Source organism: Mastigoproctus giganteus, chromosome 4 (genome assembly GCF_048544385.1).
Source record: "Mastigoproctus giganteus isolate SK-2022 chromosome 4, ASM4854438v1, whole genome shotgun sequence".
NCBI classification, from domain to species: Eukaryota; Metazoa; Arthropoda; class Arachnida; order Uropygi; family Thelyphonidae; genus Mastigoproctus; species Mastigoproctus giganteus.
The window spans coordinates 157,874,385-157,899,348 of record NC_143578.1 but is presented as its reverse complement, the minus strand read 5'-3'; the positions used below and the strand labels follow the sequence as shown (position 1 = coordinate 157,899,348).

General features: G+C 39.0%; 1 protein-coding gene across 1 annotated transcript in view; it reads right to left on the bottom strand.

Annotated features, from left to right (window-relative positions):
* Nucleotides 1-24,964, bottom strand: part of Mfe2 (peroxisomal Multifunctional enzyme type 2) — a 741,845-nt gene that overhangs the window by 600,219 nt on the left and 116,662 nt on the right. The window contains exon 5 of the mRNA XM_090372984.1: nt 23,142-23,210. Coding sequence (XP_090229110.1) covers nt 23,142-23,210 — 69 coding nt within the window. The remainder of the gene's footprint in view (nt 1-23,141; nt 23,211-24,964) is intronic.

Sequence of the window (24,964 nt, the reverse complement as noted above, 5' to 3'; positions counted from 1 at the left end):
TGAATGATATGGTCAAGAAGCAACATTTTTTTTTTTTGTCTAAAGTTAGGCTGAGCAATTGGACAGCAAGTACAATACGTACAATAAATTGGACAGCAAGTACAATACGTATCGCATGATCATCCAGCTTTAAAACTAGGTCAGGATGGAAGTTGTGTCTTCTAGAGAAATGAACTGCAACTGTTTTTTTTCAGTTGAATTGCACAAACCTTTTTTTTTTTTTCATCCCAAGCTATAATCGTATTAAGAGTACTTTGAAGCCCCAATCATTTTCATACTCAGTGGCAAGGAATGCTTTAGTCATCTTGCATATAAAGTAGTAAAAACAGTGGCTGGAACACTGAGTTAGTCAGGTGATTTTTATAATAGAGTAACACTTAAAACCAAACATCGTGATACACCATCTTGTATGAAGTTCTGAGAGGGGAAGGATTGCATGCAGACCTGGATAGACCATTGCTTCAGAAAGTTCTACATAAACTTTGGTTGACTTCCCCTTAGGCCTAATGTGTGTAGATCATATAGAATGTTGCAGCCTAGCTGTATTAAAAGCTACTTCTCGGTATCAAAATAAATAACAATTAAATGTCCTGTTCTTATGACTGAATCTAGGTTTTTGTTTAAATGGAGATCAAGTTGATATACCAGTAGAAAAGTCACATTGTGACGAGCTGATAAGATTTTATTTGATTGCTTACAAGGTGAGATTAGAACTAACTATTTTTTCCTTAGCTGGTGAGGGCAATGGGTCAATGGTGACAGGACTTCGTTGAATCTTTGCCAACAGGTTCCAAAGTACTAAGATGTGCATGATGGCAAGTAACCAGGAAAGCATTTTCAATAAAAATCCAGTTACAATGGAGTAAAACATGAAGTGAGCTCATGTAATGCCAAGTACTGAATGCAATCATACCCAGAAGCATTAAGTCTTGATAATGGTCAGCATAAAAATTTAGGGTCTGTTTTACTGCACACAACTTTTAATTCCTGCAAGGCTGGTGAGTAAAGTTATAGCAGAGGTTTGAGCAAAAGACTTTTCAAAAGCACTGGCTATGTCTGAGAGAGTGAAATGCTGTGCTCATTCACATGGATAGATGAGAAAATGGATAATTATTATGTTTTGTCAATATTTTGCCAGATAGTTTGTTTAGTAGAACTAGTAATTGTAGAAATGAAACATCTCCATGAATCTCTTTTACTTATTCTCTGAATGTGTCTAGCATTAGCTCTGGCTCTTTTAAACTACACTAGATTTGCAGCAGTAAGGTGCTTGAAGAAGTTATTCCAGGCTTTATTTTTCTCTTGGTTGACTTGGTTGCATTCATTGTTCCACCAAGGTTTTGGCAATGTTCAACAACATGTGAACTTCATTGGAATTGTTATTTCAGTGGCTTGTAGTATTTATTTATTTTTTTATATAAAAGTAATGGCAGCATTAACTGATGCATATTACAACTGATTCGTCCCAGATTTTTAGCTACCTATTTTCTCCCAGTTAGCTTTTACAACATTCTATCTGCCCATATAATAAGGACAGGGTGGTAAATTTAAATCTATTTTGACAGACTATTGGGTAATGGTCAACTATTGAGTAGACCATCAGGAACAGACTGACCAGAGACTGGAAAAAGAGCCAGTCAGCATACAGAGAGGTTTATTGCTGAACTTGATCCAGACAGCAAGTGAAAATAGGTAGGTAATAAATAATTCAGAAGTGTCACATTTAGCTTGTCACATTAAGTTTCTTATGACAAATAGAATATGATGTGCACTAAAGTCTCATAGAATGAAGAGAGCTAAGACCCTAAACTTTCAATATCACTGTAAGGAATGTCTTGGCTAGGACGAAGGTATAAGGAGATAACATCAAGATTAAAACAGAGATATTTGAGCAACCACAGCTTCTAAATCTGTTTGTTGCATTAATGGTTAGGAAGGAACATAGAAGCTGATCAGAATGACAATCCCCCACAAGATGAATCAGTCACGAGACATATGACCTTTTCTGTAGATCAGTGTAGAAACATTGTAGTAACATATGGTGTTGAGTTTCTTGTAGACAAAAAGATTTTTGTCTACAAGAAACGTATCTTTTTTTTATCTTTGTTTATCTTTTTTGTCTACAAAAAAGATAAACAAAAGATGTTTTACGTGTAAACATCTTTGAGGACAACTGCTAAATTTCAAACAGCTAGAACCGAAATCATGAACAATGAAAATTATGCTCATACCCACTACTTACTCTACTGAATCAATGTTAGTGATAAATAGGATACACATGCCTGCTGCTTATTCTAGTGAATCATCATTTGGAACAGGTTAGGTCATAGCCTAATTACCCATTTGATTGCAACAATTTATTGAATAGTATGATTGCAACAATACAAGTATTTGTATTGTTACAATCAATACTATCATGTTACTTTGTCATGCTTTGTTGCAAATTACATATGCAGCACTAAGAGATCTGCAAGAACGACAGCATCCATGCATAATATGCTATTGAAACTATGGTTTAGCTTAGGATCTCAACGAGTACAAGCACAAGGTGATAACTAACCCTGCACATTCCATTTTGCAATAAGGAAACACAGATATGGTCAGAGATATTAGCCATATGGTGCAAGGAAGCCTGAGGTTTATGCTGCACCAGCCAAAAAAAAAAAAAAAAAAAAAAAAAAAAAAAAAAATGAAAAGCTCATACTAAATCGTAAATTGCATCAATCAGACTTGGACATTTGCAAAATGATTGAAATATCTAAGATGTGTCAAGTCAGTGACGACGTTGACCCTGACAAAGCATGCGGTACTCACCTGCATAGCCTTGTAATGCGACTGCGAGAGAAAGACCCCTTTCGAAACTTTTACAATCATCCAAACAGCGAGATGAATGAGGATCTAAAGCTTGCCATGCTCAACCGACTCAGCGCAATTGCAAAGAAATGCAAAAACTTGATGACCAACGAGGACTTCTGCAACTTAATGAGAATGACCAATGACAAGCAAAAGATTCTACTCATACATGTAATTTGGAGTCTGTTATCTCTCGATCACAAACTGATTCAAATATTCTTGACCAGCCCAACTGGTTACAAAAAAACATTTATGATTCACGTCTTGATGGAAATATGCAACCACTTCAGTAATAACAGAGGGTACTGTAATGCCTACCTTACATACGCTTCAACTGGTATGGCTGAAGTGCATGCAATGATCTTGGATGTGCTCAGAGCTGGTTTATGCCAGCTCTGAGTACATCCAAGATCACCTCCCATGATCCTTTGTGCAATCTCCTCTCCAGACTCTGTTTTCCTTTGTTATGAAACAGAAATGACATCAAATGACATCATTTCCGCATTACAAAATTGTGACAAATTGATTTTACTACCGTCCGAAATTTAGTAGAGGCGGCCAAAGATATTTACACATCAAAAAGATCCTAAATGTCATCAACTGTTATAATATACTCTAATTCCATGGTGATTTTTTTTTTTTTTTTTTTTTTTGATTTGGTAGTTGTTGGCGCATCGGCTTCTGTGGCCATATTGCACCTCCCAAGGTTTTTGCAGTACTTTGATCCAAGCCCGAGGCGGGAATCGAACCCGCGACCTTTGGGTTGCCAGGCAGGTACTTTACCCACTCGGCTAGCCCGGTCGGCTCTAATTCCATGGAAGGAAGCTAAGCATTTTTTTTAAGTTTAGAGCCATCAGTTTGTTTCCACGGAGGTGACAGTTCATGACAATCAGATTTGTGTACTCCCACGCGGAAGTAAGGTTTTCCTGTGTCCATCAGTTTCTCCATAAATAGATAAAGAACTGGGTTTCTTGGTGAGCTTTTTCTTCGATTTCCACATCTAGAGCAGTGCTTTGAGAATACTCTAGACAACAAGCAGTAGCAAGTGAGGCAGTGATTGATTGTTAAGAGGTTTGTCTGTCTTAGTTGTTTTATGGGATAAGAGCTTTACAACAGCAGCACTGTGAGAATTTTTTGTGGGGAGGTATTTTTGTTTGGATAGTAATCATCATTGTGCTGTGAATAGTGGTAATCATTAGTGCTGATCCCTGAATTACTTGAACACAAACAGGTCTGATGTTTGACTGAACCTAGATTGATTTTGTGGCCTTCTGATATGATGTTTTCTTCAGTTCTGACCCACTGAATCATTATTTTCAATTTTATAAAGGAGACAATCTCTGCAGTAAGCAGTGTGTGGTCCAATGCAATTTTGACATTTTGAATGATGAACTTAACAGTCTGTATGAATGTTTCCATGCAATGCAAGCAGCAAACAAATCAATCATTTGAAAGTGGCAAAATTTTTGGCATTTAAACTCTGTTTGGTTAGGAATGTATGGTTTTATTTGACACTTGGAATACACTACTTTGATGGATAATGGAGGTATCAAACGTCAAAATTACTTTCCGTGTCAGAACAAGAACAGTGTCTCATTTAGTAAATATGAATTTTATGTGTACAATTATATGGACAATGGGTTAATTTCAGCTCTTCTTCTAACAAGTTTATGAGCCCCAAGGGTATTTAGAGTGATTTGTGATTTTTTTGTAGCCATTTCAACTGACCATCATTTTAGACCGCAACGGGCAATTCATCAGATCTCAGACATTTGGTTGCTTTGGGGATGGGTGATCCTATTAGGTTTTCAGTATTTTGGTATAAAATGCAAGAAAGTGTGCCTAGAGCCTCTTCTGAATTGAGAGAAATACAAAATGCATCGCAGTTTTAAGAAATAAGTTCTTTTGGCACTTAACACTACATAATTTGGGCTCTATCTCAACAACTAGCTGTGGTAGGTCCTGCAGATTTTAAGAAATTCTGTTATGCTCATTTTAGCCCTGGGAGAGACAGGAGAAGTGCCACAAGGTGATCAAGCAGCTAGGTTAGTTTGGTTTGTGCCATTCGCAAGAAAGAGAAAGGTGAATTTTCTTTCGGCCTGTTCCTAATTCTTATAATGTAAAACAGCAAACATATATAAATGAGAAAAACTATTTTTAAAATCAAAAGGAATCGACTGGCTTTGCACATGAACTATACAGATCACTTTGAATCACTTGGTCATACTTCGCATCCATAGCTTCCAACTAGGGAGAATACCGATTCTTCATTCTTGTGTCAACCTTCCAATTAAAAACTCACGATTTTAACATTCCAGTCTATTCTCGGGATTTTTTTTTTTTTTTTTTTTGTGCACCGGGATCAGAACTTATGCTAGCTGGCAAGTATATTATTTACTTAATAATTTTAAATAGTAATCCTGAGTCATGCTATTATGACCAATTTCAATAAATGAGTTCCTACCGAAATGCTATGTATGTGTGTTTGTGTGATCCATTAATTTACTAGATTATTAGCATTAGTGGCATATGATGCAAGAAAGCAAGCTTATACAGCATTAGCCAAAAAAAAAAAAAAAAAACACTTCCCATTTCACCTATCCGTTCACTCCAAAAGTTTGTCCAGTTCTTCCTTGAATCTATTTAAGCTATCGCCTTCCACACTTGGCATCCATAGATGGAAGTTTGTTCCAGCAATCAACAACTTGCTAACTAAAGGCAAATTTTTGCACACCTCTTCAGTATTTAAATGTAAAATCATGCGCCAAACAAGATGAGCAGAGCAGAGCAAAGAACACTATGTAGCAGGAGTGCTGTGGCTCAGGGAAGAACTGAAGAGGACAATTCTCCAACGCATCAGAGCCTAAAAAACTGGGCAACTTGTGGAATGTTTGAAGATCTTTCTGGAACAGGACATGATATAGCCATGGAGGCTGTTTCTGTGTGCTAGGTGCATAGAGTGTCAAGAAATTGGGTGCCACCTCAGCTTTCTGAGAGTTTGAAGATTACGGTAGATGCCCTCAAAGGAATTAAACTGGAGGACCCATCAAGCTCCCAGCTGTCCAACTCAACATGTCAGAGCTCACTCTTGTGCATCAGTTAACACAGCAGCAATCTTCAGGGCAAAATTCGCTGGTCCTACAGGAGTTAATTATTGTCGGTGACTCTATTGAGAGTGGAATATATATTATGCAAAAAGGATAGGTGAAATGTGACCAGGGTATCTCTGCCACGGGCAAAAGTTGATGAACGATGAAGAGCAGATATCTTTTAAGGACACAAAGGGTAATATCGTTGTACACATTGCCACTAATGACATCAGGAGTAGGAGATCTGCAGACTTCCTTAACAAATACAGATGAACATTGAGAAAAAGTTGTGAGTTGGGGTTAAATATGAAAGTGTCTCGAATTCTGCCCAGACACGATAGGAGGGAGTATTTGATGAGCCTTATCAACCAATTCAGCCCTGAAGCAATTGTGCAAGGTTCATGGGGTAAAATTTTTCCCAGCATGATCTGTGCTTGTTAACAAAACAGACTACTTCTACAGGGATGGGATACACTTAAGTAGAAAGGGTGTAAGAATATTTGCTGATGTTATCAAGGTAGAGTTAGGTGGGTCGGAAAACTGCAAGATTGGGAGGATTCACAGACAAATGGATTAACAGTAGCAACAGGCAGACATGAAAGTGATACTTGCACTGCTTATATTGAAATGAGCAGCAGCCTGGAAGGAAGGTAATGAAGATTTCCAGGACTGCTGGGAGTTATCATGGAAAAGTAAATACATGGGCTGTGTAAGGATAACTATGAGTATGAACAGGTGCATGTATACTTGCAAGTCCACAAATGCAATCAGTTTAGTAAACAAATTTGATCAATTTCAGGTACTGGTCAAGACATCAATGAAAGATTTGTTGGGATATCAGAGAAGTGATGTCACATAGATATAAGGAATGAAGAATTGGAATTCAGGGAGTACAATGTACAAAGAATGGATACAGGATAGGAAAGGAGGAGGGTTTATGCTGTTAGTTAAGAAACACAAAATCTAAGTAAGTGCATCCAGCTGACATCGGTGGACAGTGTAATGTTGAGTCAGTTTGGTGTGACATAAGCACTGGGAAAGAAAAATTGTGCAGGAGTGTTATAGGACTAATAACTCTGATGAGCAGAATGAACAACTGCACACAGAAATGGAATGGGACAGTAAATCATATTGTGTAATACTGTTGGATTTTAAGTTCCCACATATTGACTGGAACTTGTGGGTTGATGAATCACACAAACCAAGGCTTTTGTGGATTTACTGGATGATCATTTCCTACAGCAGCATGTTCAAGAGACAACTAGGGTGAGTTGTTGTTGTTGTTTTTGGTTTTTAGGAGCATTAGCAACTAAGGCCATACTGCTCCTGGGTATGTGGTGGTCATTCCCTGACCTTTCTGCATCCTCTGTATTTGGTGGTGACGGGCTCGAACCCCGGTCTAATCAAGAAGTGTGTGCTATGCGCTGCTGCTCCTTCCCACCTGGCTACGGCAACTAGGGTGAGTAATACTCTGAATCTGATTATCAGCTGTGATTCTTCATGCATTACGAATCTGCAGATAAAGGAACCACTAGGTGACAGCGATCACAGTGTACTGATGTGGGATTTACTTAAAGATGTAACTACCATCAGGGGTAAAGAGAAGGGTTTTTGCATTCGTAAATGTGACCAATGTAGTCTTAGACAGCTTTTAAATTCCATGCTGTGAGACCAACTGATGATGTTACCAACAGTAAATTCTAAATGAGAAACATTCAAGAAAGTAATCTTGGATGTTACTAGAATTTTAATACTAACTAAGATATACTGTTCAAGGTTTAGGCCTAAATCGATGACAAATCAACTAACAAGACTTGAGGCACAGAAGAAGAAAAGCATGGGATGCATATAGATCATCATGTGATATATATAGATCATCATGTCACCAACAGATTGTCAGATTTTAAAGGGGGTAAAGAGAATATTATTATTCGTGTGGGGGACTAATGATATTAAACGTACACGATCTGACGATTTGTTGGAAAAATACAGGACCATGCTGAGGAAATGCCACGAGCTAGGCCATAATGTCTATGTGTCTGCAATTCTGCCCAGACACAATAGGAGGGATTATATGTTAAGAGCCTTGTGGATTAACTCAAGACTTGAAGGAATCTGCAAGGCTTTAGGGGGGAAATTTCTATCAGAATGGCCTACACTTGTAGGTAGAAGGAATTTGTTTTGTAGAGACGGGATACACTTAAACAAAGGTGGTGCAAACGTTTTTGCCAGTATTATTGAGGATACCTTACAGGTTCAGGGAAACAGCTAGCTAGGGGAGATGTGGGTAATATTGACACACGTTTATCTGATAATATTGGTCAAAGTAACTCTTGCAAATACCTTAAGAGTTCTTATCTGCTACCCCAACTGGACGTATTATCTAGATGTTCTGGGGAAAGAAACGTTTCACGTGAGCGGGTAGCTAATATGAGGGAAGAGAGCCTAAAAAACTTCAAGGGTTGTGTTAGGGTTGTTAAATATACAAGAACTGTAAATCTTAATTGTTTATACAGTAACGTTAGAAGTGTCGTCAATAAAATGAGCGAATTCGAACTGCTGGTTAAAACAAGTAACGCGGACATATAGGGCTTACAGAGACGTGGTGCCACCCGGAAATTGGGGATGATGAGTTTAAGTAAGGCTTGTATAATGTATTTAGGAAGGATAGGGTAGATAGAAGGGGTGGTGGGGTAATGCTTCTTATCAGAAGCAGCCTGAGTGCGATGATAGCTTTCCCGGATTCAGACATTTCACATGCTAGTATAGAGTCTGTATGGTGTGAGATAGTTGGAAACAAAAGGTATAATGCGAGTAGGAGTAATCTACAGACCAGGTGATTGTGAAGATTATGACAAAAGCCTCTACATGCAAATGAAATGGGCAAGCGTCAATGACTTATTATGGGTGATTTCAATTTGCCTCTAATTGATTGGAGTAAATGGGAAGGAAACTCGACATGGGGAACAAAATTTTTAAATCAACTAGATGACTGTTATTTGTATCAACATGTAGAGAAAAGAATATCCTAGACCTCATCATCACCCATGAATCAGATGACATAACAGGGTTGACAGTAGAGGAACCAGTAACAGAAAGTGATCGAGTTCTACGGTGGATGATGACGAGAGAGGTAGCAGAAGTAAAAGGCAAAGGAATGGGTTTTAATTTCAGAAAAGGAAATTACGATGCTTTAAGGTACTACATGGCCTCTATTAATTGGGTAGATATCATGCAGAAAATGAATACATTTGAACTGTGGTACGCTTTTAAAACATTAATCACAGATGCCTTGAACCAATATATACCATTAAAAAAAATACTCCACGAGAAGGGTTCCAAGCTGGATGAATAGTGAAGTTGCCACATTACTTGAGCAGAAAAAGGTGGCATGGAAAGGTGACAGGGCTATATAAAGTACTGAAGCCTATATAACAGCGACAAGGTGATCTGTAATAGAGCCACAGAAAAGGTTCGACAGGCAAAGGCAGTATATGAGAAATCACTAGCAAACAGAGCAAAGAGGGGGGGGATAAAGAATTCTTCACATAAATAAATGCCAAGAAGAGCAGGACAAACCAGATCGGACCTTTACGTAAGGGAGAGGGGATAGTATTAAATACACCAGCTGCCGTTGCAGATGAACTCAACAGTTATTTTGCATTGATATTTACAAATGAAAATCCTTTTGTGGCAATGGGAAATTGTGGGAGCGAAGTTAAAAAATATGCAATTAATGATATTGGAATTTCGCAAGATTATTTAATGAAAAAACTTTTGAGCCTACAGACCAGTAAGGCTCCTGGAGTTGATGGAATATACCCTATAATCTTAAGGAAGGTGGCAAGTGAGTGCATTGAACCATTGAGGCTAATTATGCGAGCATCACTATACTCTGGGGAGATTCCCTTGGATTGGAAAAGTGCCAATGTATCTCCCATACATAAGGGTCGCTCTAAAAGTGAAGTTGGAAATTATTGACCTGTCAGTTTGACTTCAGTAGTAGGGAAAATCGTGGAGGCAATGATCAAGGGTGGAATTCAGGATCATTTGGATCGAACTGAAATTCTCAAGGATACTCAACATGGTTTTGTAAAGGGAAAAATCATGTTTAACAAATCTGGTTTGCTATTTCGAAAGGGTCACTCACGAGCTGGATTTAGGGAATAATTTCGACATTGTTTATTTTTTTTATTTATTTATTTTTTTTTTATGAAAACCCCAAACACGAAAGGTATCAAAACCTATAGTACTTAGTACCGTGCATGGGTTGAAGGAGAAATATGGGGAGAGGGGGATGCCGGAAACTTTGCTCTAGAAACTAAACATGGGTTTCACCACTTCAAGCCTCCAATAAGCAAAGTGGTGGTATTTCACCGGTTGATGAAGGTCATCTACCACCTGAAAGCTTTTGACTCAGTCCCACATGAGCGGTTGCTTTATAAGCTGGAACAGGTTGGAATCACTGGAAAAATCCTTAGATGGATAGAAGGATGGTTTCAGGGCAGGAGGCAGAGGGTTGTGATAAATGGCTATTCCTCAGATTGGGTTGATGTAAAGAAGTGGGGTTCCCCAAGGATCAGTATTAGGCCCACTGTTGTTTTTAATTTTCATAAACGACATTGATAAAGGGATAGAGGGCGTGATGTCTAAATTTGCAGATGATGTTAAAATTGGTAGAGTAGTTAATGATCACTGTCAAGCTGAGCTTCTTCAGAGAGACCTAGATAGACTTCAGGAATGGTCAGAAAAATGGCAGGTATGCTTAAATCCAACAAAGTGTAAGGTATTACACCTGGGAAACAGTAATCCCAAAGTAACTAATTCACTTGGTGGAGTTCAACTAAACCCAGTACTGGAGGAAAAGGACTTGGGTGTTACGATACGGTCAGACATGAAATTCTCTGAGCATTGCAAACAAGTTGCAGGGAAGGCCCATGGTGTCCTATCGATGATCTCTCGAACTTTTGCAAGTAGAGATAGGGATGTGATAATCCCATTATATAAGGCTTATGTTAGACCACACTTGGAATACTGTGTTCAAGTATGGAGATCGCACCTAAAGAAAGACATCGAGCTTCTTGAAAGGGTGCAAAGACGGGTAACTCGCCTGGTGAGATCGGCAAAAGGACGTCCTTATGAAGAAAGACTTTGAATATGTGGGTTGCAGAGTTTGGAAACTAGACACCTTAGAAGAGATTTGATTGAGTTGTTTAAGGCTCTGAGAGGCATCAGTAAAATGAATGAGGACGAAATTTTCAAGATTATAAATGATGCTAGAACTATGGGACATAAATTTAAGTTACGGGGGAAAATGTTTAGATTGGACTGCAGGAAGTTTTATTTTAGCCAGCGAGTTATAAATTACTGGAATAAGCTGCCTTCATGGGTGGTAGAGGCCAACAGTTTGGGGAAATTCAAAGGTCATCTGGGTAGTACCTTCGGGTGAGGGAAGGCGCATAGGATAATAGGTTTAATTTCATTTTTTTTTATTAATTATTATTATTTTTTTTTTTGTTTTTATCACTGTTTTGTTCGGTTTTTTTTTTGGCTGGTGCAGCATTAGCCATAGGCTTTCTTGCACCATACGGCCATTACTAATACTAAATACTAATACTAAATGTGACACCGAAGACTATGGTAGATATAAGCTAGTCTATAATAAAGTCACAAAGGAGGTTAGGCAAGGAAAGGCAGAATATCAAAATTCTTTGGCAAAGGATGCAAAGAAAAACAGCAAAGACGTCTTTACTTATATAAACGATAGAAAGAAGGGGATGAATCAGATTGGTCCACTTGATATCGATGTTCGATTGTTGATGAACCTGCTGAGGTAACTGACAAACTGAATGAGTATTTTGCATCTACATTCACACGTGAGGAATGTCTGTAGGGAAGTGGAGGCCAGAAGCTTATCAATCTCTGACAGGGAGCTAAATGATTTTATGACTGAGACCAAAGTGGAGGAGAAATTGTTGAAATTGAAGATAAGAAAGGAACCCAGAGTGGATGGGTTCTACCCAGTTATATTAGAGGAGGCAGCAAAGGAGGTAAGCAAACCTTTAGCCATAATTATGAAGCCTTCCTTGGACTCAGGGGTGGTCCCCATGAACTGGAGATGTGCAAATGTGTTGCAAATTCACCAAGTGGGATCAAAGGGTAACACAAGTAATTAGAGACTTGTGAGTTTAATTTCCATTCCAGGAAAAATAATGTCACTGGTTAAAGAAGCAATGCAGGATCATCTAGACAAGACTTCGGTTATAGCTCGGACACAGCATGGGTTTCTTAAGGGGAAGTTAGGTCTAACCAATTTGAATGGATACTATGATGTGGTCACAAAGGAACTGGATGCAAGAAATTATTTTGATATTTGGTATCAAAATTAAATATCAAATATCCAAATTTAATTTTGATTTTTGATATTTCTGAAATTCTTTCTGAAATCAAAATTATATTTTGATATATTTGGATTTCAGAAAGGCTTTTGATACTGTTGCACATGGAAGACTACTGTACAAATTGGAGCAGTATGGCAATAAAGGCAAGTTGCTAATGTGGATAAAAGGACGATGGAATGGGAGAAAACAGAGCATAATCAATGGACACTGCACTTCGTGGAGTAATGTTATTAGTGGAGTCCAACAGGGTTCGGTGTTGGGCCCATTGTTGTTTTCTGTATTTATCATTGATATTGAAGGTATCAGGGTTAAAGCCAGCCAGCCTCAATAGGTGCCAGTCCCAAGCTCGGATAAAATGGGCTGGTGTCAGGAAGGGCATCCGGCCGTAAAAAAAACTATGCCAAAACAAAAGAAAATGATAGAATGACAGAAAATAGATGTGGAATGGCTAGGGCATACCCCATAAGCGACGCACAGTCACATCGGCCGGAAACTGTGAGAAAAGGGTCAGAGCTACAGAACAAAGGACAGGTTCAGTTAAAGAAGTTAGTCCAGCAAGAGAAGAAGAGGATGAAAAGTATTAGAATAGGAACATTGGGGCGATGAATGGAAAGAGTAGAGAGATTGTGGGTTAGATGCAAAGAAGAAGAGTGAAGATCCTATGCCTACAAGAGACAAGGTGGAAGGGAAATAAAGCAAAAGAGCTCAATGAAGGGTACAAGTTGTTCTTTAGGGGAGCAGATGAGAGAGGAAGAAATGGAGTAGGTATTGTAGTTGATAAGGAGTTAAAAGATGGAGTGTGTGAGGTTAACAGAAGGAGTGATAGGATTATGAGCATCAAACTGGAAGTGGGTGGACAATTGACAACAATAGTATGTGCGTATGCCCCACAAGTAGGATGCGGAGAAGAAGAAAAGGACAGTTTTTGGATGGAAATGGATCGAGTGGTCATGGCAATACCTGAGAAGAAGAGGTTGATTGTTGGGGGTGATTTAAATGGACAATTTAGGAAGAAACAGAGAGAGGAAGGAAGAGTGTATGGAAGGTGGAGATTTGGGGAAAGAAATAGAGAAGGGGAGAGGATAGTAGAACACGCAGTGGCATTCGACCTGGCGATAGTTAACACCTACTTTGAAAAGAAAGAACGCCAGCTGATAACATACAAGAGCAGGGAAAGGACAAGCCAGATTGACTATATCATGTGCCATAGGAGGCATCTAAAGGAAATGAGGAACAGCAAGGTGATAAACGGAGAAAGTGTGTCTGCACGACATAGATTGCTCGTGGTCAATTGGGAGGTTGCAGTGGACAAAAGTAGGAAACATTCAAGACAGGGGGAGAAAAGGATAAAGTGGTGGAGACTGAAAGAGGAGGGTTTGAAGAAGGAGTTTAGGGAAAAGGTGCTAAAAGGAATAAAGTTACCGGAAGACGTGCAAGAGTGATGGAAGTTAAATAGTTGTATCATAAGGAAAGTTGGAGAAGAGTTGTTGGGAAAAACATCAGGAAAGGGAGTGCCGGAGGGAAAGGAGGCCTGGTGGTGGAATGAGGAAGTGCAAGCGGTGATAAAACAAAAGAAGGAGAAGAAAAGATGGGATTCAACAGATAGCCAGTAAGATAAAGAAGCATATAAATTAGCAAATAAGGAGGCAAAAATGGCTGTGGCAATAGCAAAGGCAAGGGCAGTGGACGAGGCCTATGGGGAACTGGAAAGGAAAGACGGAGATAGGCAATTGATGAGAATAGCCAAAGCAAGAGACAAGGCATCAAAGGACTTCTCATCAATAAAACAGATTAAAGATGAGAGGGGAGTGGTTATACAGGACAAGGAGAAGGTTAAGGAAAGGTGGAGAGACTATTTTAAGAAGTTACTAAATGAGGAAAACCCAAGAGCACTATGCGAGGATGGAGAGACGAATTAAAGAGTAGTGGAAGGCATAAGCAGTAAAAGAAGTGGATTGTTGTTGTTATTTGGTTTTTAGGAGCATTAGCAACTAAGGCCCAGGAAAGAAGTGGAAAGAGCACTCAGAAAAATGAAGAGGGGGAAAGCAATAGGTGCAGATCAGATACCAGTAGAGGTATGGAGAAGTCTGGGAGAGGAAGGGATTGATATCCTATGGGACTTTATGGAAAAAGTGTGGCAGCAGGAGAGGATACCCGATGAGTGGAGGGAAAGTATACTTGTGCCAATCTATAAAGGAAAGGGGGATGTGCACGAATGTGGGAACCACAGGGGAATAAAGTTAATGTCTCACTCGATGAAGATCTGGGAAAGAATTGTGGAAGGAAGGATAAGGCAGGAGACGGAAATAGGAGAGGAACAGTTTGGTTTCATGCCGGGAAGAGGAACAACAGATGCGGTCTTTGCTTTAAGGCAGGTGATGGAAAGATACAGGGAGATGCAAGTAGAGTTGCACATGGTGTTCACAGACCTAGAAAAAGCATATGATAGAGTGCCCAGACAAGAGGTATGGAGATGCATGAGGGAGAAGGGTGCATCAGAAAAGTACATAAGGCTTGTGAAGGAAATGTACAAGGGAGCAGGTTAAGAGCAGTGTAGGTATGACTGAGGGGTTCTCTGTAGAAGTTGGACTGCACCAGGGATCAGCTCTCAGCCCATATCTGTTTGATCTGGTAATGGACGTGTTGGTGAGAGAAGTGAAGAGTAGAGCACCATGGAGTATGCTGTTCGCGGATGATATTGTACTGTGCGAACCATCTCAAGGAAAGGTAGAGAAGAATTGGAGGAATGGAGGAAAGCGTTGGAAGAGAGAGGCATGAGGATAAGTAGAACAAAGACAGAATATGTGGTATTAAATGGAGAAGAGAGCTCTATAAAACTGCAGGAGGAACAGCTACCATCAGTTTCGAAATTTAAGTATCTGGGATCTAACGTTGAGAGGAATGGAAGACTGAGTGCAGAAATATAGCGTAGAGTGCAATGTGGATGGTTGAACTGGAGAAAGATGAGAGGGGCGCTGTGTGATAAGAAAGTAAATTGTAAAATGAAGGGAAGAGTCTATAAAACTGTGGTTAGACCTGCATTGATGTATGGTGTTGAGACATGGGCGATTACAAGGGCCCAGGAGAAAAAGATGGAAGTGGCGGAGATGAGAATGCTAAGATGGATGTGTGGTGTGACGAGGAAGAACAGGATAAGAAACGACTACATCAGAGGTAAGGTTAAGGTGGGGCCTCTGAGGAAAAAAAAAAAAAAAAAAAAAAAAATGCAGGAATCTAGGTTGAGGTGGCTTGGACATGTGGAACGAAGAAGTCAGGAGTATGTGGGGAAGAGGTGCGAAAAGTTGGAGATGATAGGGAAGAGGGGAAGACCTAAGCTGAGATGGAAGGACAAGGTGGCAGAGGATTTAAAAGAGAAAGGATGATGAAGGAGAGAGAGGAAGCCCAGGATAGTGAGGAATGGAGGAAAAGAATTAAGGACAGAAATGCTGACCCCCATATAAACGTGGGAAGAAGGCGAAGATAAAGAAGATTGAAGGTATCAGGGTTAATATCAAAATCCGCAGACGATACAAAGGTTGGCAGTGCTGTTAATAACAGTAATGATAGTACATTACTGCAACACAATCCAGAAAAGTTGAGCAGATGGGCCGAGAATGGCAACTGAAGTCCAACATTGACAAATGCAAAGTACTGCATACTGCCAGCAGCAACCCCAGAGCAACGTACCAATTGGGCGCAACCACACTCAGAGTAGTCGAGAATGAAAGCACCTGTGGGTAAATGTGCAGCCAGACTCGAAACCCTCCGAGCACTGCAGACAGGCTGCCAGGGTAGCTCATGGCATCTTGTCAATGATATACAGGAATTTTGATAGCAGGGACAAGGAGGTGACTGCCCCCTTCACACAGCAATGGTCAGGCCACACCCCGATTACCGGACACAGGTCTGGAGGCCTCATCCCAGAAAGGATGCCGAGCTGCTGGAACCAGTACAGAGAAGGACAATGGGATTGGAAAGTGGGACAAGAGGTTGCTGTTAACCAAGAGTGGCTCAAGTTCTACAAATTGCAGCATCCGGAGACCCGGCACCCATGAGGTGATCCAACTGAGGTGCACAAGGCCTTGAATGCCTTGAGCAAGCTCAGTGCTGACGGGACCCTCCCCCCGCCCAGACCACCCACCTGAGGGGACAAATTCAAACTGAGGAAAGACAATTGCAGAACAGATGTGTGACCATTTGCCTTTGCCAGCAGTTGGTTCACAGCTGGAACAAACCTCCATCCGCTGTTGTAGGGGTCAACAACTCAAACAAGTTTGAGGCAGAACTAGACAAACACCTGGAACAAATGTATGAGTGAAACGGGAAGGTTTTTCTTCTTTTTTGGCTGATGCTATCCAAGCCTGCCTTCCTGCATCATATGCCTATACTAATGCTAATGATGCAAAAATGCAAGCTCATAACAGCACCATCCAAAAAAAAAAAAAAAAAAAACCCTCCCATTTCACCCATCCACCCACTCCAAAAGCCTGTCCAGCTCCTCCCTGAATCCATTCAAGCTATCTACCTCCACAAAAACAGATGGAAAGTTGCTCCAGGAATCAGCCACTCACTGGCTAAAGGCAAATTTCTGCACATCCACTCTGCAACTGTCCCTCCTCAATCTGAACCTGTCCCCTCATAAGCACAATCCGAGCAAGAATCCCATCAGCACTGAGCTTGCTGAAAACATTCGAAGCCTTATATACTTAAATCAGATCACCTCGCAAGTGCCTGGTCTCCAACTACTGCAATTTTCAGAATTTAAGCTTTTCTTGGTAAGAGCACCGCTTTGTTCCCCTCACCAATCTTGTTGCCTTTCTCCATACTCATTCTTATACAAAGCTTACACAAAGGCTTAAACACCTCAATTTGATCATCGCACAGATGCCTACTTGCCAGTTGCTGCAATTTGCAGAACTGAAGCCTTTTTAGGTAAGATGCCCTTTTATTAACTTCATCAAACTAGTTGCCCTTCTCTGCACCCGTTCCAGCAGATTTACTACAACCTTCCTAAAGTGAGTCCTTCGGAGCCGCATACAATACTCAAGATGTGGCCTAACCATAGCCTTGTGCAAAGGGATATTCAGCTCTATCTCTGCTAACAAAGTTTCTGTATGTGTTGGATAAAATTCAGTGAGTTGTCATGGCAGCATGTCTGCATTGCTCAGAGAATTTCATATCTGACTGCACAATTACCAGTTCTTTTTCATTTTCCACTACCCTGGCAGGAGTACCACACAACTGATAAGCCAATCTGAGATCACTGCCACCCATATGCAGCACCTTCCATTTGTCAATGTTAAATTCCAACTGCCATTTCTCAGCTCATTGACCCAAGTTTCCTGGATCTCATTGCAGTAGTCACCCTGATTACTGCCGTTAACCACCCTGCCAACCTTTGTATCATCTGCAAACTTTGGCATTAAGCCTGATATACCTTTATCAATATCATTAATAAATATTGAAAACAACAATGGATCCAGCACTGAACCCTGAGGGAACAATCCATTAATAACATTAGTCCCCAAAGAGCATTGCCCATTAGTAACTACTCTCCATCTCCTTCAACTTAACCATCCTTTTATCCAGAGCAGTAACTTACTCATAATGCCACATTGCTCCAGTTTACATAGCAGTATTTTATGTGCAGCAGTATCATAAGCCTTCCTGAAATCCAAGTATATGATATCAAAATTACTTTATGCATCCAGTTTCTTGTTCACTATATCATAGTAACCTATCAGATTGGTTACAGAAGACTGCCCTTTAACAAACCCATGCTATGATTGCATTCCTGTCCAGATGGTCCTGGATTACTTTTTTAATAAATAACATTATTTTCTCTGGAACAGATGTCAAGGTAAAAGGTCTGTAATTACTTGTGTAACCTTTTTATGCCCCCTTTTATGAATTAGGGATACATTTGCACATCTGCAGACCACAGGGATCTGCCCTGAATCCAAGGATGCTCTCTTAATTATGGCTAAAGGCTTGTTTTCCTCTTTCACTTTCTCTCTTAATATGACTGGACAGATATCCCATTTACCCCAGGGGCTTTTTTTTTTTTTTATGTCCATCCTCAACAATTTCTCCTCCCCTTTCCTTGCAGTTATCACAAAGTCATTTACCTCCCCACTGAATTTTGATAAACATCTGGTATCCATTCCCCTATAAGTTCCTGAAATTCAAGTATATGATAGATATGACATGATAGAATTCCTCATGTGTGAATATGCAATATACCTATTAATTTGTCGGCAACCTGAGCAGGGTCTTCAACAGTTAACCTTTTGCCACCAAGTATACCAATGTAATTTAATCCCTTCCTCCTACTATTAACAAGTATAGAAATCTGTACTGCATTTCTTTGCATTCTCTGCTAGAGACTTCTCATAATCTGCCTTGGTTTGCCTAATCTTTTTAAATGGATGTCTAAGCCTTGAACAGTATTTCTTCATTGGTATGAAAAGCCTAGTAGCTTCCATGATTAGTTCTCTGAATGATTCCCATTTAGAAATTGCTGTTGGTAACGTAATCAGTTAGTCCGACAACATAGAATTTAAAAACTGTCTTGTTAAATGAGAAGTTAATAGTGACTACAGTCACTCTTATCTTTTCATTTCATGCCCAGACTATACACACAACGGGGCATAAATTCAAACTGTGGAAGTAAGTTGCAGAACAGACGAGTGGAGGTTTGCCTTCAGCCAGTGAAGAGGTAGTTGATTTGCAGGAAGGAGCTTCCATCCACTGTTGTGGAATTGGATAGTTTGAAAATTTTCAAAGGAGAACTAATCAAAATATTGGAGGGGATGAACAGATCAAATGGATTTTTTTTTTTTAGCAAGAAATATTATTAAATAATGAAAATGCCTCATTTCTGTTATAATAAGATTTACGATGAATAAATCATAAATCTTATTGTAACAGAAACAAACAGATAGCCAAACAGAAAATTCAAAGTACCAAGCTTCGTAGCAGCATCATACACTTATTGCCCAGAATGTAACCATTAGCCTTTCATGTGTTTGGAATGTTTTGGTCAACACCACAAATCTTCATAAATTTCTAACTGTAAAATTCATATAATAAAGGATTTTTAAATGATCAGAATTTATTGCTTATTTTTACTCATAGCAACATGCGATTTTCATCACATGTATCACGAGAGGTCACAACTTTCAAAAATAATGTAAATTCCCATCAATCATCAGAGCTATACAGCTGACGCAGCTATGACTGAAACAGAGGGTGTTAGCCATATATGTCTGATGCAGCACCTAAAAAAACCTAATGGCATGACAGTTAAAAAACATACAGCTGGAATGGCAGTCAATGAGTTAATATAAGTGGATAGATACCATCGACCACAGGTGCCTTTCTTATGTTTAACTTCAACAATTTCTCCTCCACTTTACTCTCAGTTATTACAAAATCATTTAGCTCTGTGTTAGAGTTAAATGATTTTGGTTTGTGGAGAAGTGCAGGCCAGAAGTGGGAGGTCCCCTTCTGGCCTCCACTTCTCCAAAGAATGTATCCCCAATTCATATAGTGGGATCATTAAAGAGTGACACGAGTAATTACAGACCTGTTAGTTTAACTTCTGTTCCAGGGGAAATAATGGAGTCAGTGGTTAAAGCAGCAATGCAGGATCATCAAGACAAGACTGCAGTAATAATTCAGACACAGCATGGGTTTGCTAAAGGGAAGCCTTGTCTGACTGATTTGATTGGATACTATGATGTGGTCACAAAGGAACTGGATGCAAAAATAATTTTGATATCATATACTTGGATTTCAGGAAAGCTTCTGATACTGTTGCACATGGAAGACTACTGTATAAATTGGAGCAGAATGGCATTAAGGGTAAGTTGCTACAATGGATAAAAGGATGGTTGAGTGGGAGAAGACAAGAATGGTAATCAATGAAGTTCCCCAGCGTTCTTTGTTCGGTCCATTGTTGTTTTGTATATTTATCGATGATAATGATGAAGGTATATCAGGCTTAATGTCCACGTTTGCAGACGATATTAAGGTTGGCAGGGTTGTTAAAGACAGTATGCTACTGCAACTGGTTAAGCCATTCCCAGGACCACCTGTCTTGTCAAAGTGGCTGGTGAAGCTGGGGTCCCTCAACCACTAGGATCCCCTTTCTGAGTTTCCATGGGTAGCAGCACATGGCAAACATGCCCGATTCCTATGTTATCCTGGAATCTAGGCTGTGGGCATTAGATCCCAGTGATGCTGGTCCTCCAGATTAGCATCACTGGGAAGTCCCCTCACCAAGGGTTTTTTGAAGTGTCTTGTGCATCTGACTGATGATCTGCAAAGAGAAATGAAAAATGGTGTTCCAACTTAACTACAGCCAATGATGAACAACATTCTGGTTCAGTAAAGAATGTCTTCAGTTTTAAAGAGAATATTTAAATGATTTCAATTTTAAAATAAAGCCCTCTAACAGTGTACAGGTAACCCCCAGTATAACAAGGTACTCCTACAACACAGTTTCGCTCTAACACGAAAATTGCAGCAATCCTCGCACAACATTGTTCTCATATAATAGTTTTGCTCTTAGCACAGTTAGAGAATTGCGGCAAACCTCACATAACACGGTATTTTTGTGCAGGGAAAATTATTATTATGCTGGATGTAATTTTTCAACATTTCAATTTTTTTTTGTGAATCCCCGCTGTTGTTAATAAAAAAAATTATTGGGAAATCCCCGTGTTACGTTTTGTGCTATTGAACTTATGCTTGTTTGAGACCAAAAAAAAAAAAAAAAAAAAACTGTGCCTTCTAAGCATGCAGTTCCTGACTTTTAAGATTTTTGTAAGGTTATTTTGGCTTTTATTTGATCATTTAAAAACTTTTTTCTGGGTATGTATTACTAAACTTTGTTCTTAAGAACCATATTGGAATAATTTTTGTTGTGAATCAAATTCCAGCTCTAAATTATGCCTAAGGAAAGTAAAAAAGCACCGCTCAAAAGAAACTTTATTTCTCTAGAATCAAAGATATGAATTTTGGATTGTCTTAAAAAAAGGGGGAAGGTACCATGCATTGCAAAAAGTTTAAATTTAAGTGAAGCAACAATCCAGTCCCTAAAGAAAAATGAGGATCTTACAGGATCTTTCAATCCCACAAATATGACAACAACTCCCCGAGCACCAATAATTGAGAAAATGGAAAAGCACTGAGTATTTGGATTGACGATAGCAGTAAAAAAACAGATCCCATTAGATGGCAATGTAATTAAACAAAAGGCACTAAAAATTTATAACCATTTAAAAGAAAATGGAGAATCTTCTGTTAACCCAGAGTTTGTTGGCAGTAAAGATCGGTTTCAGCAATTTAAAAACCACTTCTCATTACATGACATAAGAATTCAAGGGGAAAGTGAATCAGCTGATAATGAAGATGCCAAAAAACATGCACAGGAATTTCAAAAAAAAATTATTGAAGAGCGCAGATACACACTACATCAATTTTTCAATGCCAAAGAGACAGGTCTTTGGTGGACAAAAATGTCCAACAGAACATTTATTTCAAAAAATGAGAAAACTGCACCAGGTTTTAAGGCATCAAAAGATAGTGTAACGTTACTTATGTGCAGTAATGCATCAAGAGATTACATAAAACCTATGCTAGTTTACAGATCCTCTAATCCTCGTACAATGATTGTTAGTTATGTTATTTGGTTTTTAGGAGCATTAGCAACTAAGGCCATATTGCTCCGGGAATATGCGGTGGTCATTCCCTGACCTTTCCGCATCCTCCGTATTTAGTGGTGATGGGATCGAACCCCAGTCTAATCAAGAAGCATGTGTTACGCACTGCTGCTCCTTCCCACCTGGCTACAGAGTCGCCCTTCATACAATGAAAGGTGTAAATAAAAATACATTACAGGTATATTGGAAAGCAATATAAAAAAGCTTAAACTTAAAAATTTACAAAGATCTTTCAAGCAAAAGCAAACAAACCTAGATTACTGATTTTTTTAAAGAGAGCAGAAGATATACACAAAATCTAGATGCTGCAGAAGAAAGTTCAGAAGGTGAAGATATTGTACTTAGCAGTGATGAAGAGGAAGAAAATCAAATGAACTTGTATTATCTGACATACAGTCAGACCTCTATATAACAAAATCAATAATTTGCTTGAAAAAGTTCGTTATAGAAAAATTTAGTTATAAAGAAATATGACCTTCTCAACAATGAAAAATATTGTAATTCAACTCAGAAATACAGCAAAATGTGGGAAATAAATCAGAAATAAGTGAGAATGAAAAAATTTTATATTTTAAAACAATTTATTAATACATACACACACATTAAGAAATGATTACTTACATGATGTGCACAATATATTCATACACTTAAGAATTGCATTGCTGATATAAAACAATGCAAATGCAAAACAGACCACTTAATTTTCAATGGGATCCCCTGATACAAGGCTGAGTATAGATTGTATTTATTAACAATGATCAAAAATCATTTGAGTGATTACTAACTTTTTTACAAGAAAAATGATTTTAAATAAATTGATTGCCACAATGGGGGGGTGGAACTTTTGGGGGAATGTATAAATTCTATAAATCTAAACTTTACCCCCCATCATATCTGATGGACTACTTTTATTCCAAATGATTAAAAATGTGGCAAAGCTAGCAATTTCCCTACAGCTACTCTGTATCAGTGAGACCCCATAATAAAAATTAATAATACAGCACTTTCTAATAATATCAATATACATATTTAAATTAACAATTGAATGTATAAATATTTCATTCACTTACCCCAGTCCTCCTGTGAAATTTTCAAATATGATTTATCCCGCAGAATACCAGCATTATTAATAAGAATGTCTAGAAAAATATTTATTACAAATAAACAGTTTTGCTTGCAGAGTAAGGAAATATAATTAAAACACTGAAAAATAGGAATAACGTTCACATGAAATATTAATAACATGCTAAATGAACTAAGTAAAACCCTCTCGAAAAAAAAAAAAAAAATTCAAAAAAGTAAGCGGGGGAAATTGTGTGAATTTTATTTGTATTCATCAAATAAAAATACAAACTCTGAATAGCAACAATATAAAATTATACCGCATATCATAATCCTGTTAATGAACTTATATGTAGCTGATAAATTGAATGAGTATTTTGCATCCAGTCACCCATGAGGAGTTATTCAATGAAGGTAATGCCAGAAGTTTATCAAACTAACAGGGAGATAAGTGATTTTGTATTAACTGAGAACAAAGTGGAGGAGAAATTGTTGAAGTTAAACATAAGGAAGGTGGATGGAATCTATCCAGTTATATTAAAGGAGGTAGCAAAAGGAAGTAAGCAAACCCTTAGCCATAATTTTGAGAGCTTCCTTGGACTCAGGGGAGGTCCCCATGGACTGGAGGTGTGCAAATGTATCACCAATTCACAAAGAGGGTTCAAAAGGTGACAAGTAATTACAGATCTGTTAATTTAACTTGTGTTCCAGGGAAAATAATGGAGCCACTGGTTAAAGAAGCATTGCAGGACCATCTAGACAACACTGCAGTAATAGTTAAGATACAGCACAGGTTTCTTAAAGGGTGGTCTTGCCTGACCAACTTAATTGGATACTATGATGTGGTCACAAAGAAACTGAATGTCATAAATAATTTTGATATCATATACTTCGATATCAGGAAAGCTTTTGATACTGTTGCACATGGAAGACTGCTGTACAAATTGGAGAGGTATAGCATTAAGGGTAAACTGCTACATGGGATAAAGGGATGGTTGAGTGGGAGACAACAGAGAGTGGTAATCAATGGACACTGCTCTTCATGGACAAAGGTTATTAGTGGAGTTCCCCAGGGTTGCTGGGCCCATTGTTGTTTTGTGTATTCATTAATGATATTGATGAAGGTATATCAGGCTTAATGTCCAAATCTGCAGATGATACAAAGGTTGGCAGGGTTATTAATGACAGTAAAGACAGTATGTGACTCCAATGGGATCTAGACAATTTGGGCAAATGGGCTGAGAAGTGGCTACTGAAGTTTAACATTGACAAATGCAAAGTACCACATATGGGTAGCAATAACCCAAGAGAAACGTACCAACAGTGTGGTACTACACTCGGGGAAGTGGAAAGTGAAAAAGACATGGGGGGTAATTGTGCAGTCAAAGATGAAATTTGCTGAACAGTGCAGACAGGCTGCCAGGGCAGGTCACGGAGTCTTGTCAATGACATAGGAATTTTGCTAGCAGGGCCAGGAAGGTGATTATCCTGTTGTAGAGTGCAATGGTCAGGTCACACCTAGAGTACTGTGTACAGGTCAGGAGGCCTCATTTTAGGAAGGATGTAGAGTTGCTAGAACAAGTACAAAGAAGGGCAATGAGATTGGTGAGGGGAACAAAGGGGTGCTCTTACCAAAAAAGGCTTAAGTTCTGGAAATTGCAGTGCCCGGAGAGTAGGCACCTGCGAGGTGATCTGATTGAGGTGTATAAGGCCTTGAATGGGTTGAGCAAGCTGAATGCTGATAGGATTCTTCCTCTTGCTCAGATTAAGAACCTGAGGGGGCAAAGATTCAAATTGAGAAAAGACAGTTGTAGAATAGATGTGCGGAAAT